The sequence below is a fragment of the Tiliqua scincoides genome, chromosome 1 (genome assembly GCF_035046505.1).
Source record: "Tiliqua scincoides isolate rTilSci1 chromosome 1, rTilSci1.hap2, whole genome shotgun sequence".
Taxonomy (NCBI): domain Eukaryota; kingdom Metazoa; phylum Chordata; class Lepidosauria; order Squamata; family Scincidae; genus Tiliqua; species Tiliqua scincoides.
The window spans coordinates 102,880,375-102,895,757 of record NC_089821.1 but is presented as its reverse complement, the minus strand read 5'-3'; the positions used below and the strand labels follow the sequence as shown (position 1 = coordinate 102,895,757).

Here is a 15,383-nt window from a genome sequence, read left to right as displayed (position 1 = left end):
ACAGTACACATTTGTATGGTAGAGGCCATCTGATTGGGCTCAGCCTCAATAGCTAGTTTTAAAATGAAAGTGGGCAGTGATCTTCCTTTTTGACTCTCAGACAAATTTACCCTTCTGGTAGATCAACCACATGGGACATACAGAGCTTCAATGAAATGGAAAACAGGAGTGTTCTTGGAGGCTGGAAGCAGAGGTTCTGGGCTTGTACATTTCTAGTGCCCCTTATGATTCCTCCTTTATAATTGCAACACCAATAATGACTACTTCCTTCCCAATATGTGAAGCCTGCAAACACCGTAGCACTGAATTGCCTGTTATTTTGAGAGATATGATTCCTGGAAGGCTACCCTAGTTTTCCAACTTCTCAGGGTGGAGAAAAAAAGATGGTGAACCTGGGAAAGATTTGAAATAAGGAAGGTTCTGCTGCTTGATAGTGAAGGAAATTCCACTATTTCTGTGTGCATCCTGGTAGAGCTTTACTAAGAGATCCATCAACATTCCATTTTAGTAATCTCTTTTCTATACTGAGGTTGTCATGTACACTCAGTTGAGCATTACTTTATGGGCAGTCCAATCCTAACCTGAGCTGGAACAGGCAGGCCAGCTGGCCTGCACTGTATCCAGTGCAAGTTAGGAGATGGCTGTGGTGCAACTCAGAGTAAGGGGGATATTTATCCCCTTACCCTGTGTTGCATGCCAGCCATCCCTATGGGGCTACTCGGATCTGCGCCAGCAAAACCGCTGGTGCAAATTTGAGCAGCCTAGTGTAATGCCCTGCCCTCCCCCACCCCATACCCCACCCTCTCAAACCACCCTTTGCTGTTCAGGACCTAGCACCAGGAGGCCGGCATACAACCTCATGCCTATCTTATCCAACTTCTGAGGTGGTGCAAATGTGCTTTAGGGCACATTCGTGACACCTAGGAGATAGCACAAGCCCATTGAGCTGGCCTAATTGCTGGTTAGGATTGCATTTTAACTCTCTTTAAAGGTCAAGGGCCCAATCTTACCCTCTACCAGTCCATAGCATGCAGCACACTGATAGAACTATGGTACTGCATGCAAGACCAGCTTTAAGCCCATTGGACCAATTGGATCCCATGCCTAAGGAGGCCCTGTGCTAGGGTAATCTAGTCTTATATGCAATTTTATATTAAAATGTGCTTAGGTCCATTTGGTCCATTAACTCATATGCACTTTTTAAGTGCACATTTTGATTGCTTTCCATTCTACATATAAAGTCTATAATACATTTTATTTATAAGTCTAAGATTTTAGAATCCGAGGTTGTGAACCTGGGGCTCCACAAAAAAATGTTTCCAGTTGGGCTCTGTAGCTCCTACTATGAGACCTGGCTGCATGCTATGAACTGGTGGGGAGAGGGCGACCAGATGGCCTGGGAGGAGAACTATTTTCTGCTTCCCGCTCCATAGACCGCCTGACTGTCAATAGAGCTCCTTAGACCTACACCAGCTATTTTGCTGGTGCTTTTCGGTGCAGGGAAAGGGAGTTTGGATCTTGGCATGCACTGCTGCCAAGATCCACCCATCTGTTCCCCAAAACGCCCCATGCCCAGCCCATTCCTCACTTCATAATGCCCGTCCTTACCTTACCTGCTTTGGCGTGGGCTGGATGAACCGCCGTCATGTGTGCAGAGCCTATGGTCATTTGTGCTGGCAGCTACAAAGGACGCACTGGAAGAGCAGCGTTCACACTGTTGCAATGGGGCCTACGGAAGTGGATCATGAGATCAGCTGCCATAGGCCCTTGATAGGATTGGACCTTAATTCAATTTATTTAGCTTCTCAGATTATCTCAGACTATCATAGCCAGGGGCAACAGTGCTCATAGTTAAAATCTCTAGGTATACCAGCCACAAAATTCAAAAACAACTGCTGCTGTTTGATGAATTAAAAACAAAGTTTTGTTCTACAATTGCTGTAGACATCGGGCATCTAAAGGGTGGAGTTTTGCCTTTGGATGCCTGCTGATGTCTACAATGATTGTAGGACGAAATGTTGTTTTTAATCCATCAAACCAACAGCAGTTTTCAATTTTTATGGCTGGGATACCCAGAGATTTTAACTATGAGCACTCTAACAAGTATACGAATAAAATCCCTGTAGATACTAGAAGAATATTTGTCATGATGAAAAACACATGGCTTGCTTTTATAAAGATCACTAGCTGCAGATGTGGCCTGAGCAGATCCGCAACTGGGTTTGGGTGGATCCCCACTACCCCTGCTAGTATGCACCCCCCCCCATTTAAAAAAAAAAAATGCTTGCACATTAGTGCACACATGCCTCGCCACTGCTGTCCTTGCTGCTTCCTCCTCCTTGCCCATCCAACGGAGGGAAACAGCCAAGTGAGTGAGGAGAGGGGGCCCAGGCTAGGCAGACCCCCCTCCTTTTATCTTCATTTCTTGCACCACCTCCTCCCTCTTACTCCTGCCATCCTGTCTGAAATAAACAGGATAAGTGATGCATGGTGGGAGTGGTGCCGGCATGCTCTACCCATCCTGTTTGTTTGAACAGGGCTGTGCATAGCAAGTGGAAGGGGGCAGCACTGGTTAGAGGAAGCAAGCAAGGAAGACTCCACCTCCACCTTCTTGCTTATCTGTCCTTCTTGGTGGGCAGGTGAGAAAGAGGAGTAGGCAGAGCAGAGGGCTATCAGAGCAAGCTATCAGAACATGGTCACTCCACTGCAGTTTCTTGCAGCTCTGTCACTCCAGGTCATTTATTCACCTCCCACAGAAGGACAAAATTGTAGGGCTGGGGAGGACATGACCTTATCTAATCTACAGATGAGTGTCACTTACTAGCAATTAGGGCAAAATCTTCCTTTATTTGAACAACCTAATAATCTTATGTGATTAACTGTTTCTGGTCCTTTAACTAACCACTACCCTATATTGACTCATGAATTTTTAATTCATTTTTTTTTAACAAACTGTTTAATGGAAAGTTGATTCATTTGCTTAATAAAGACTGGAGCTTGAAATAAACTATGTGATTATTTAGATAAGCACATACTGCAAAACGTTCTGGCTTTCTTATGCAAAGAAATTAATCTTTGTGATAATAGTGCATGGTTCCATATACTCCTTGAGATATGTACTAATTCTTGATTAATTCTCTTAATAAAAATCTTGCCATTCGTGTTTTTAGTTTTAAGTAAATTATATAGCCATTTAAGTTTATGAGCAACAATTTATTTTCCTTTTATATTTTGATTTTCTATACTACTATTAAATGTGTTTCTCTTTTTTTCAGAGATCAACAACCTTCATGTTATCAGGTTGTTTTTTTTTTAATTTGTGTTTTTATTTAGTTATTTTAGTTTTCTCATTTTTGTTGTCTTATTGGATATATTAATGTTTTAAACTTTTTAAAAGTGTCTCTGTTGCAATCAAAATCTGCTGTTAATGTTTTATTTAATTGCTTTGACCCCTCCCCCCCCAAATTGGTGCAACAGAGTATTTGCATCTCTCCTGCAAATATCCTTAAACTGTTTTCTTTTCCTCCTGTATTTGTGTACTAGGTGGTTGTGAATGCCCTTTTAGGAGCAATTCCATCCATCATGAACGTGCTTCTCGTTTGTCTTATATTCTGGCTAATTTTCAGCATCATGGGAGTAAACCTGTTTGCTGGCAAGTTCTACCACTGTATTAACACCACAGATGGTGAAATGTTCGACAGTGATCAAGTTAACAATAAGAGCCAGTGTGATGAACTCATACAAGCAAATCAAACAGCCAGATGGAAAAATGTGAAGGTTAACTTTGATAATGTAGGATTTGGGTATCTTTCTTTACTGCAAGTTGTAAGTGAATACCCTTTACATATGTTACTTCCTGTATTTTTTTTTAGCATGTAATGAAAAGTGAGGTCAACATTAATGTTACTCTCTGCTACTATTCCTGAAAAAGTTGTGGTGCATGAATCTGAATATGCACAATGTGTAACATCACTGCAGAAATGCAGGACATTTAGAAAAGCTACGTCAGGTCTTAAATTACAGGGATCATAGTGGTCCCAGCCCCCCCTGCATTTTTGTGCTGGCCCTTTTGATTAATATTTCTAGAGAGCTACATTTGAGACTAATTTGGCTAAAATGGGAGGAATTACTGTCTGGAGCTTGTGGATTTCATTAAGGGCCCCATACTTTTCTCCCATAATTTGATCATTGTGTGGCCTTATGAAGAGCATCCTGGGTGTATAAATTATGCAAAAGGGCACATATGTTTTCTTATTTTGGAACATTTCACACATATTTCCACAGATATCTTGTGTGCCTTGTATTATTAATATACCAAAACAGTAGACTTGAAAATTTGTTTGCCTCTGAATAATCCCAAAGATATAGAAAACCAAGATTTCACTTAGGCAAGTCTTCTTTTAGATAGAGTATTTATAAAGTGTTCCTACTGCTATGTTCTGTTGCTAATAAATACACTGATGTAAAATATTGAGCTCTATCATAAGTTCAGCATTTTATACATTCAATATTTTCCTGATATAGGCCACATTTAAAGGATGGATGGATATTATGTATGCAGCAGTTGACTCAAGAAATGTAAGTACTCTGTATTGTTTATGACACATACCCAAGACTGCAATCCTATACATCTGTATTTGGAAATAAATCCCACTGCACTCAATGAATCTTGCTTCGAAGTAGACATATATAAGATTACACAGTAAGGTTAATAGAAATATGGACATAAATTCTGTTCAAATTAAATAGTACCTTCACTGTTCTAATAACAGGAATTTCAGTTAAGTTAGTGATAGTCTTAAGAGGAGAATATTTTAAATCAGTGCAAACCAGTACAGTATCTTTTTTTTTAAATAAGCAAGGTATTTTGTTGCAGATTTTAACATCTTTTTACTTATTTTATAGATACTTGATCAACCCAAATATGAAGACAACATTTATATGTATCTTTATTTTGTCATCTTCATAATCTTTGGGTCTTTCTTCACTCTGAATCTGTTTATTGGTGTCATCATTGATAACTTCAATCAGCAAAAAAAGAAGATAAGTATTCATAGACATCATCCATAACGTACATAATATAAAATTTGACTAAGATATGTGAGTTCAAATGAATGAGAACTCATTCTTGTTCTGATGTTTAAAACACATAAAAAACAGGTGGGTGCCTATAAAGGTTTATGTTCATTGGAGGAAGCATTTGGTTTACAAAACACTGAAGAGTAACATTTCTGAGGCACTAGAGCAGAGGTGTCAAACATAAGGCCCGGGGGCCGGATGTGGCCCCCGGAAGCTTTTTATTCGGCCCTCAGGCTCTCTGCTGCTGAGCAGCGCTGAGGTGCTACTGCTGAAACAGCAGCCCACATGAAAATTGGGCTCTCCCATATCTTGAAATATGATTAAGATTTGCGTATTTTCTCTTCTGTCATTTGCGGTTAATGCAGTTAATGAGAACAAAGTGCTGATTTCTGATCATCAGTTGCTTAATGATGTCACTTTCTGGTTAATGACGTAACTTCCGGCCATCAGCAGGCACCCTGAATGCTAACTTCGGCCCTCTGTATGAAACGAGTTTGACACCCCTGCACTAGAGAGCAGCTTCTGGTGGGGTCTTGTTTGATCACAAACCCCCCCCCCCTTTTCTCAGACTGCCTGAGAAATATAATTATGGCTTATATCTATGAATGAAAAAGGGGGAACAGCACCAACAAAAGTGGCTTTAGCCTTCCTCACATAAAAGACACACCTGGTGTGCAATCTACTGAAGAGGTACAAGCAAATGGTAATCTGGTAGTTTTTCCACTTTCCTTTTTATCACAGGAAAGGAGGAAAAAGATAATTGACTAGGGATTCCATGATCAGAACAATCTCCTCCAATGGCTTCATTTCATGCAAAGATATGCTTATGACGTCTATCGGGATGTATCCTCTTAAAAAACATGCACAGGGAATGATAGTTCTTCAGCCATATAACTGTGGTGGGACAAAAGTAATGACTAGGCAACCTAATCAACTGTACACTGTTACATACACTGTTCTTGTCAGTGTTGGTCCATTCCAAATATCTTTTTGCCTCTTGACACACTCTAATCTAGATACTGTATTATTTTAGGTTACTGTATTTCCTTTTGAGCACAGTTGACAATGATTTCTGTTTCTTATGTATGTACCCTTATATTCCAGAAAAAAACAGCAGATAGTTGCCAAACAATCCTAATGCATTACATAATATTACAGTCAGTTATTTAGAATCCACTCACCCAATATTTACTTTTTATGATCGACTTATGCCCAGGTGTATACTGAGGCAGTGGAAGCCATACCTTTTTCAATTAAAAGGAAAATAGAAACTGCACTACCATCAATGCTGAAATTTTTCTCTCACTTGACTTTATTCATATTTCAAAACACTGACTCTAAAGCTATAATCCTACACACATTTATTTGGCAGTATTCTTCCATTGAACTCAGTAGGTCTTATTTCTAGTAGACATGCACAGGCTTGTGCTGTATCAGTTCAATCCCATCTATGGCTACTCAGCAGTAAGTCCCACTGTGTTCAGTGGGGCTTACTCCCACGAAAGGGTATACAGGACTGCAGCGTAACTCTCCCTTCTACTCAATATTCCTAGTTTGCTGGATCTTGAATGCAATATTGTGGAGCATATTGCTTAATTAAAACTCTTCCAGTACATTATAGAATGTAATTCTGCAACTAGTAAATAATCACAATAGTTTGAACTGCATATCTTTTGACTGTCATTGAGAGGAATTTGTTAATGGCTACATTATAAAGATAAATTACAATGCTTAATAATTATTTTTCTTTGGATTAATATGCAAATGTAAAGGCTGCATATGGTGATATGGTGATATGATATGCATATGGTGATTATAACCAAGTTTCATGTTATGCCCTTACTTTGGAGGTCAAGACATCTTTATGACAGAAGAACAGAAAAAGTACTATAATGCAATGAAAAAACTGGGGTCTAAAAAGCCACAAAAACCTATACCTAGACCAGGGGTAAGTGATACCATCCTAGTCTATTCAAGACTGAAAGATTAATTTTAAAAGAGCAAGATGGGAAAGCAAAGAAGAAGGGGCTTGATCTGTCTAGAGCAGGGGTAGGCAACCTTTGGCCTGCTGGCTGGATACAGCCCACCACTCAAGACCACCACTACATCCAGCCTGTAGTCCCAAAAAGATATATCCACTTGGCCTATGGTGGTCCTAAAAAAGAATTCAGGTTTGTAATTTTATCACTGTAAGGCTTAAAGTGTTAGCAGACGAAGGGCAGAAGCTTTCTTTAAGTGTCATTCTCTGTCTGGGCATGGTTGTCTCTGCACCATGCCCATCTCTTTTTGCTTAGCTCTATGGCCTTAATTGGGAGGTTTGTGCATGCATATCGAATGCACATGTGTTCTTACTCATGATGGACCCAATGCCTGGCCTCTATGTGGAAGAAGGTTGCCATCCCCTGATCTATAGGCTGAAGGCAGCAATCACTATTGGATTATTTTTAAAGGGGTTTGTATTTCTGCAGCTCTTATTCATTTAATTTTTCACATAACGCACATATGTGCATTCATTATCTGACCAATGTTGTAATTAAACACCATAGTTTGTACTGAACAAGTTTTCTTTTTTTCTTTTCTTTTCTTTTTCCCTATATTCAGAACAAATACCAAGGTGTGGTCTTTGATTTTGTGACAAGACAAGTATTTGACATAAGCATTATGATTCTTATCTGCCTAAATATGGTCACCATGATGGTAGAAACCGATGATCAAAGTGATGAAACGGAGGACATTCTATACCGAATTAATTTTATATTCATTGTCCTCTTCACTGGAGAATGTGTCCTCAAACTGATTTCCCTGCGTTATTATTATTTCACCATTGGATGGAACATTTTTGATTTTGTGGTTGTCATCCTTTCCATCGTAGGTAAGACCCATTTTAAATAAAATCAGTCAAATAGAAACATTATTTCAAGGTGTCTCACACTGAACATTTTTTCATTACTGTTTCCAGCCATATTTGTTTTCTAGTTTCACCGAAACTTCATGTTTAAATTCTTCTGTGATGTTTATCACCATAGTTTCTGAGCGAATTTGGCATAATTTCTATGAAACTGTTTATTATGTGCTTCACTAGCTATTGCAGGGTGAAGCTCAAAGCTATCCATGTCAGAAGTGGCATTCCACTGTTTGGCAGCCTGCCATGCCAGGAATCCTGCAGATTCTGACCTTTTAGAACTTCTCTTCATCCACTGCTCAGTTGTGCAGTGAGACCAAAGTACACAGCTATTTCTCAGCTTGTGACTAATGTCTGCCTTTTCAAACATCAGAGAGAAAAGCAAGCCATTGTTAAGCACCATAAGGCAGCTACCCTTCCTTTCTTAAGTCAACTCTGCAGGCTTGCCTGCTTTGCTGGGTAGAAATTTCACATTTGCTAATTACCTCTATAGTCTTTTTGTTGGGTGGACCATACATTGAGATTTGGCTGGGGCAGTCCTGGATTCTGTTGGTAAATAAATATTTCAAACAATCATATAATTTTGATCGATTAATTTTTAACACCTTCTTTCATTCTCAAAAGTGTCCCGGTTTGAATAATAAATTATATGGTCACTCTAGGTATAGCCTACTTCTTCCAGATGTGGCCTTATCACACTTCAGGTATCAAACTAAGTAGGTTGTAACCTAAGAAAGTGTAGTGCTGTATTTATACTGAAAAGTCTCAAATGTGCTGTCTGACTTAATTTTCAAACAGGTAACTTGTAAACGTGGCTCTTCTAGTATAGAAAAACTTAAGTGATAGGCATCACTTTATGTTAGATAAAATGTGAAAATGAAAGAATCAAATTCTTTCATCCCTGAGTTCTTACAAATTGCCATGGTATAGAAAGGCAGGAAGCTTACAGCCCAGTCATATGCACGTTTAGTCAGAAGTAAAGTTTACACTGTTCAAGGAAACATACTTTCAAGTCATTGTGCATAGGATTGGAGCCTCAGGGCACAATCCAGAGCACTCCTTGGACGGACACTAGTCCCTTGCACCAGCTGAGCATTATCGTAAACATGCTGTAAGGCACGTCTACGCTGACTTGTGAGCTGGGGAGGCCAGTGTGAGGACACATGCAGGCCTCTCTGTGCTGGAGCAACCCCAGGACTGGGAAGTTCACGCTGGCCTTTTCAGGCCAGCGTGCAGGTCTGGGGGGGCGGGCGGCAGAGGGCAGGAGGGAGGCGTTCAGGGCAACAGGACAGAGGGAGTGTGGGCCTGTGTGCAGGCAATGGGTGAGGGGATGGGGCCAAGATCTGTTACTTAAGCCAGATCCTAACCCCGTTCCCAGGCAGCCCAGGGCAGCTTGGCGCTGTCCCACCACTTTAGGTAGGGTAGATCCAAGTAGCCCCTTTAGGGCCACAACACAGGTTAAGGGGAAGTGATTCCCCTTGCCCCAGGCTGTGCACTGTTGGCCCTAACCCTGCCTTGAATGCGGGGCAGATTAGGATTGGGCTGCCCATCCTTTAAGCTCTTCAAACTGAACAGCACTGACACTGGGAGGATGTGTTAAAGGTAAGACACTGATAGTCAAAATAGAGATGCTGTCTATGTCTAGTGTGACTTTGACAAAGATCAGTACGAACAATTATCCCTTATACTATTATTTATTTATTTATTTATTTATTTATTTATTTATTTATTTTTCAACAGGTATGTTCTTGGCAGAGATAATTGAAAAATACTTTGTGTCCCCTACCTTGTTCCGAGTTATCCGACTTGCCAGGATAGGTCGAATCCTGCGTCTAATCAAGGGTGCTAAAGGGATCCGCACTCTGCTCTTTGCCTTGATGATGTCTCTCCCTGCTTTGTTTAACATTGGTCTCCTGCTTTTCCTGGTCATGTTCATCTACGCTATATTTGGAATGTCCAACTTTGCCTATGTCAAAAAGGAAGTTGGGATTGATGACATGTTCAATTTTGAAACATTTGGCAACAGCATGATCTGCCTCTTTATGATTACCACCTCTGCAGGCTGGGATGGCTTGCTAGCACCCATTCTAAACAGCGGTGCGCCAGATTGTGATCCTAACTTGCTTCACCCAGGTAGCTCAGTCAAAGGAGACTGCGGCAACCCTTCTGTTGGGATTTTCTTCTTTGTCAGCTACATCATCATATCATTTTTAGTCGTGGTAAACATGTATATTGCTGTTATTTTGGAGAATTTTGGTGTGGCCACTGAAGAAAGTGCTGAACCTTTGAGTGAGGATGACTTTGAAATGTTCTATGAAGTCTGGGAAAAGTTTGATCCAGATGCAACCCAGTTCATGGAATTTGAAAAGCTCTCAGAGTTTGCAGCTGCTCTAGAACCTCCTCTTCACTTACCAAAACCAAACAAGGTTCAGCTTATTGCGATGGATCTGCCCATGGTCAGTGGTGACAGAATTCATTGCCTTGACATCTTGTTTGCTTTCACAAAACGTGTTCTGGGGGAGAGTGGAGAGATGGACGCTCTTCGCATACAGATGGAAGACCGCTTTATGCAGTCCAATCCTTCCAAAGCCTCCTATGAACCTATTACAACTACATTGAAACGAAAGCAAGAGGAGCTGTCTGCTGTCATTATCCAGCGGGCCTACAGGAGTTATCGTCTGAGGCAGACAATACATCAAGCTTCGTTTGTATATAACAAAAATAAAATGGAGGGAGGGGCTGGCCAACGGATCAAAGACGAACTACTCATTGACAAGATAAATGAAAACTCTTACACAGAAAAAACAGACCTGACCATGTCAACAGCTATTTGTCCGCCATCCTACGATCATGTAACGAAGCCCATTGAAGAAAAACATGAAAAAGAAGGCAAAGATGTACAGAAGAAAAAGTAAAACACAAGTTTAGAATTTCGATTGCAGGACAAATTTGTTTACAGCCTGTGTGAGTAATGTAGCTGTGTCAACAGGACTCCTCAAGGCGGTATATGCCAAATGGACAGTTTTTACAAATATATTGTATTCTTAAGGTCAGTGCCTATAACAACAGCAACCCCTTGTCATCTACATGTGACTGTAAAACGTGGAAAGATTTTGACAGGAGGTTACTGTTTTCATTACCAGCTGACGCTGCTGAAGAGGAGGAAATAATGGCTAATCAGACTGTAGGGACCAGGAAAAGGGGTTGAAACTAATATTTTTGTGTGTGTGAAACATAAAACACTTAGTACAGTCAGTGTATCCACTGTTTGCATCTCAACTGCCATGTTTGTCATCTTTTTACAAAATCTGTGTTGGTGGATTCATCTTTTTTCTTTTTATTCACACATTGTGACTATTTTTGTAAATGGGGTTTATGTTGGGGAAGGGGGTAGGTACTACTTTACCGGTATGAGGACCAGGTGTTCTATTATACAACTCTCTTGTATGCACACCAAAATGATTTGCATGGAGGCATGCTGCACTTATAGATCATGCATGGGGGAAAACATGTCACCAAGAGCAACAAGTTTTCACAACTCTGCTGCTATGAGGGAAAACTCAGTTCTGAGGTACTTAACCGGTGTATTCATGTTGTGTTACATCCAGACAAGTCTTTAGATGCCTCAAAAGTCCCCTAGAATTCAAAAGAGCCAAGCGGGTGGATTGTATCTTGTGTAATTAAATCTCAGACTGAGCAGGAGTCAGGAGTCACTGGTTTTACGTCATTATCAAAATAAAATTTCTGTGTGGTGTATTTAAATCAATGTGCCCTTAAAAACCTGAACTGACCAAATCCCCCTTTATCAATTTCTTCTGCTTTGTCCTGCAGTATTGTTTAGCCATCTTCAGCTCTCAGCAAGATTGTCAATGTACGTGTTTAACAAAGAGCCCTCTGTTGTGTAAATAGTAATTTTACCTGTGGTGCATGTTTGAGCAAATGAAGAACTGGAGCACATTTATTGCATCAAATATGTACCACAATAGGTTTAGTGTGCAAGCTTTCAACAGGTAAAATGATGTATTCTCTACCATTATAGATAGATTGGATCCTATCAGTGCATGTTTATATTGCCAATGCTGCTCTTCCTTCAATTGTCCAGAATCTTAAATATGGGAAGCCATACGTCAGAGGTAAAGTGAAAAAAAATGTTCAACAAGACCTCATTTCCTCATATCATTAAGCAATATTTGCAGCTACTTGAGATATTTTTTGTTTGACATTTTTAAATTTAAGTGAAAACAATTCTGATGTATAGCCAGACTGTACAGACATGTTGCAAACTGCTAAACCTGTTGAAAATAATGTGGTTAGAATTTTATAAGCAAAATATAAATATTGTAAAAATCATGTTTTATTTTTGAGCATTATGTACATAAAATAAGAAATGAATTTTATCTTAAGTTTGATGTTGCAGCCTTTTTGGTTACATTCTGTCCATAGCATTTTTCATGGAAGACTTTCAGAAAAATAAGAAATGAAGAAGAGACGGGTAACTGTAGCTTTCTGCTTTTTAAGTTGCATTTGCAAACATTTTCAAGGTGCAATAATTCCATCATTTGTGAATGAAATATTCACAGTTTGCTTGTTTCCAAACAGCTGTTCTTTTCAGTTGGAAGAGGATGTAGTGTTTGGTTCAAATATGTAGCACTACCTGCATCAGAAAAAAAAATCATGTTTTCTGGTTTTTGTTCATGCAAACTGTATTTATTCACAGAATCATATTGTTTCACAGAATCATGTTGGTTTCCTGTTTTTATCCATGCAGACTGTATTTATTATTTTGGTCCATGCTATAATAGAACTATGATAAACATATCTTGGGTCCACTGTATTTTTTCACAGAAAAATTGCAAAATGATATAACCCAACCCACCAGGACATTTTATGTTTCTTACACAGGATATGTTATAGATTTCTTTTAATAAACTATCGACTTATACTGTATTAGTGAACTGCATGCAGGAAATGCTACTAATATCCTAAATAATGCTATACATCATTACTAATGTGCAAAAATAATAAAGATTAAATTTTTTATTGTAACTTCCTTGGTTATTTTTCATATCTAGGATAATACAAAACTTGATGTCTGATGTATATAGGAACACAGCAGGAAGTGGTTGTGCCCAAGCACCTATGTGAAACTTTGTTCCATTTATATTAAATAGACTTTCTTCCAAGAAATAACTCCAATTAAGCAAGGGAGTCAGGGCCCAATCCTATCCAATTTTCCAGTGCGGGTGCAGCCGTGCTGTTGGGGCATGTACTGCATCCTGTGGTGGGGAGACAGTCACAGAGGCCACCTTAAAGTATGGGAACACTTGTTCCCTTACCTTGGGGCTGCATTGAGGCTATACTGGTGCTGGAAAATTGGATAGGATTGGGCCCTCAGTCTCTCTCTCTCACACACACACTCACACACGGATGCCATGTATTGCTTTGATAGATTGCTGCATCTAGCAGCAATGTATTGCTTGTATATTAGCTTCCATGGTGCTGGATCAAGATCCTCTTGCAGGGAACTGGGTCAGCACTATCAAAATCTGCAGAACAGGCATACCCTGGTAACTGCGGGGATTCCATTCTGGATACTACAAATCTGTTTATACCAGGGGCGCACTTTTTAAAAGTGGCCAAAGTAAACAGCCAAAAACAGCTTTGCTTACCCTTGAGCACTGAAACCACTGTGTCTAGAGGGCTACAGGCAGAACTGCGTGAGGCTCCTCTCTTCGCCTAATGTCATCCTAGAATGCATCGCAATGCATTCTCTTCCTGGTTGCAATGCATTTACTGTCGCAAGGCAACAATGAGCAAAGGGAGGAGCCTCACACAACAAGGAGGAGGCTATACGCAGCTCAGAAGACTGCCTGCAGCCTTCTAAACACAGCGGTATCCATGGGTGAGGATAGCAAAGTTATTTTTGGCTGTCTCCTTTGCCTAAGTTTTTTAAGTGCATCCCCCAGAATCTGTGGAACCGCAGATAACTGAAACAGTGAGTGCCAGATCTGTGGATACCGGGGTATACCTGTATGCTTAAAAGCATGGGGATTATATTAGAATGATGAATAGGGCTTAGGGCTCAAATTGCAGCCAATGTGTTTAAAAATGGGGAGTAATCACTTTTATTTTATCTCTTATCTTACTTTTCCACAAATTGTTTCAGTGCAGCTAACAATATACAGTCAGTTCTCTTTATATGTGAAATATATATGTGTGTGAATTAGCATATCCGTGAAGGGCAGAATTGCTACCTACATCTCATTATCCGCATCTCTGTTCTCGTTATCCGCTGTGAAGAGACTTTCTGGAGGCTGCAGGGACCTTCTGAATTATGCCAGCAACCAGCGCAGATTCCTTTAAAATGGCTGGGAGAATCTTCTGCTGAAGTCATGGGAGCCATTCTGAAGGTCTCTGCAGCATTCAGAGATCTTCTGGTACTTTCTGCTGCACTCATCTTGCCTCCTGAGGGTCTCAGCTGGATTCTTCAGATGGCAGGTAAGGTACCCCTTCTCTGCTAGGGTATTCCTTGGACTTAGCCCATTGATCTCCAGGAATCTAACCCTAGCGGATAATGAGAACTGACTGTAACCATTTCTAGGCCTGCCTGACATTCCCACACTACTGAATCACAACACTCCCCCAGCCTCACACTTACATTGTTGTGTTTGTCTAGAGTTGGATCAGGGCATTCAAGAAAAAGAAAATTTCTAACAGCCTTTTCTTTTAAATTAATATTATCCAATGTCAAAGCAGCTTTTTCAATCTTTGCTTAAGCTGAGCTATACCGTAAAAAGAATTATATAGTTGTAATGGAAAAAACAGATGTCTCTTTGTTGAGAGAGTTTAGATATGGTAAATTCTATGTACATAATGCTTGTACAGCATCTGTTTGAAAAATCTCCAGAAAGGGATTTTCCACAATTGCTCAGAAACTTTTTATTACCCAGTTGCTCTTTTGATTATTGTTGTGTACTGTGCCTTTAAGAGATAGGCCAAAAATTGAGCACAAGGCCTAATCATTCCATCCTGTTGCAGAGGTCTGGGTAAGTGATTGGGTACCCTCTCCTCCAGCCCTGAGAGGCTAAGGTCAAAAAATGAACTAAAATTTAGATACCTCACAGCCCAATCCTATCCAGTGCAGGTGCAGCGTGCACCTCTTGGCCAGAGCTTATCTGCCCCATTGGGTGGTGCTCCAGGATTCAATGCTGGCAGGATGATGCAGGACTTTCCACTGGCACTGCTTACTTACGGAGTGTTGCAAACGTGCTTTATGGCATGTTTGTGACACCCTACACTGGCAAAGTAGCCACTGCAATTAGAATGGGACCATCACTCACCATCAGTCATCATAAGGATATATAAGTTGATTATTTTGGTTAGTTGTACAATAAGCATATTG

General features: G+C 40.2%; 1 protein-coding gene across 1 annotated transcript in view; it reads left to right on the top strand.

Moving 5' to 3' along the window:
• Positions 1–10,896, top strand: part of LOC136657724 (sodium channel protein type 1 subunit alpha) — a 65,880-nt gene extending 54,984 nt beyond the window's left edge. Inside the window, exons 21-26 of the mRNA XM_066634679.1 lie at positions 3,544–3,825; positions 4,525–4,578; positions 4,906–5,043; positions 6,923–7,027; positions 7,681–7,951; positions 9,722–10,896. Of these exons, the coding sequence (XP_066490776.1) occupies positions 3,544–3,825; positions 4,525–4,578; positions 4,906–5,043; positions 6,923–7,027; positions 7,681–7,951; positions 9,722–10,896 (2,025 nt within the window). The remainder of the gene's footprint in view (positions 1–3,543; positions 3,826–4,524; positions 4,579–4,905; positions 5,044–6,922; positions 7,028–7,680; positions 7,952–9,721) is intronic.
• Positions 10,897–15,383: the final 4,487 nt, after the last annotated feature.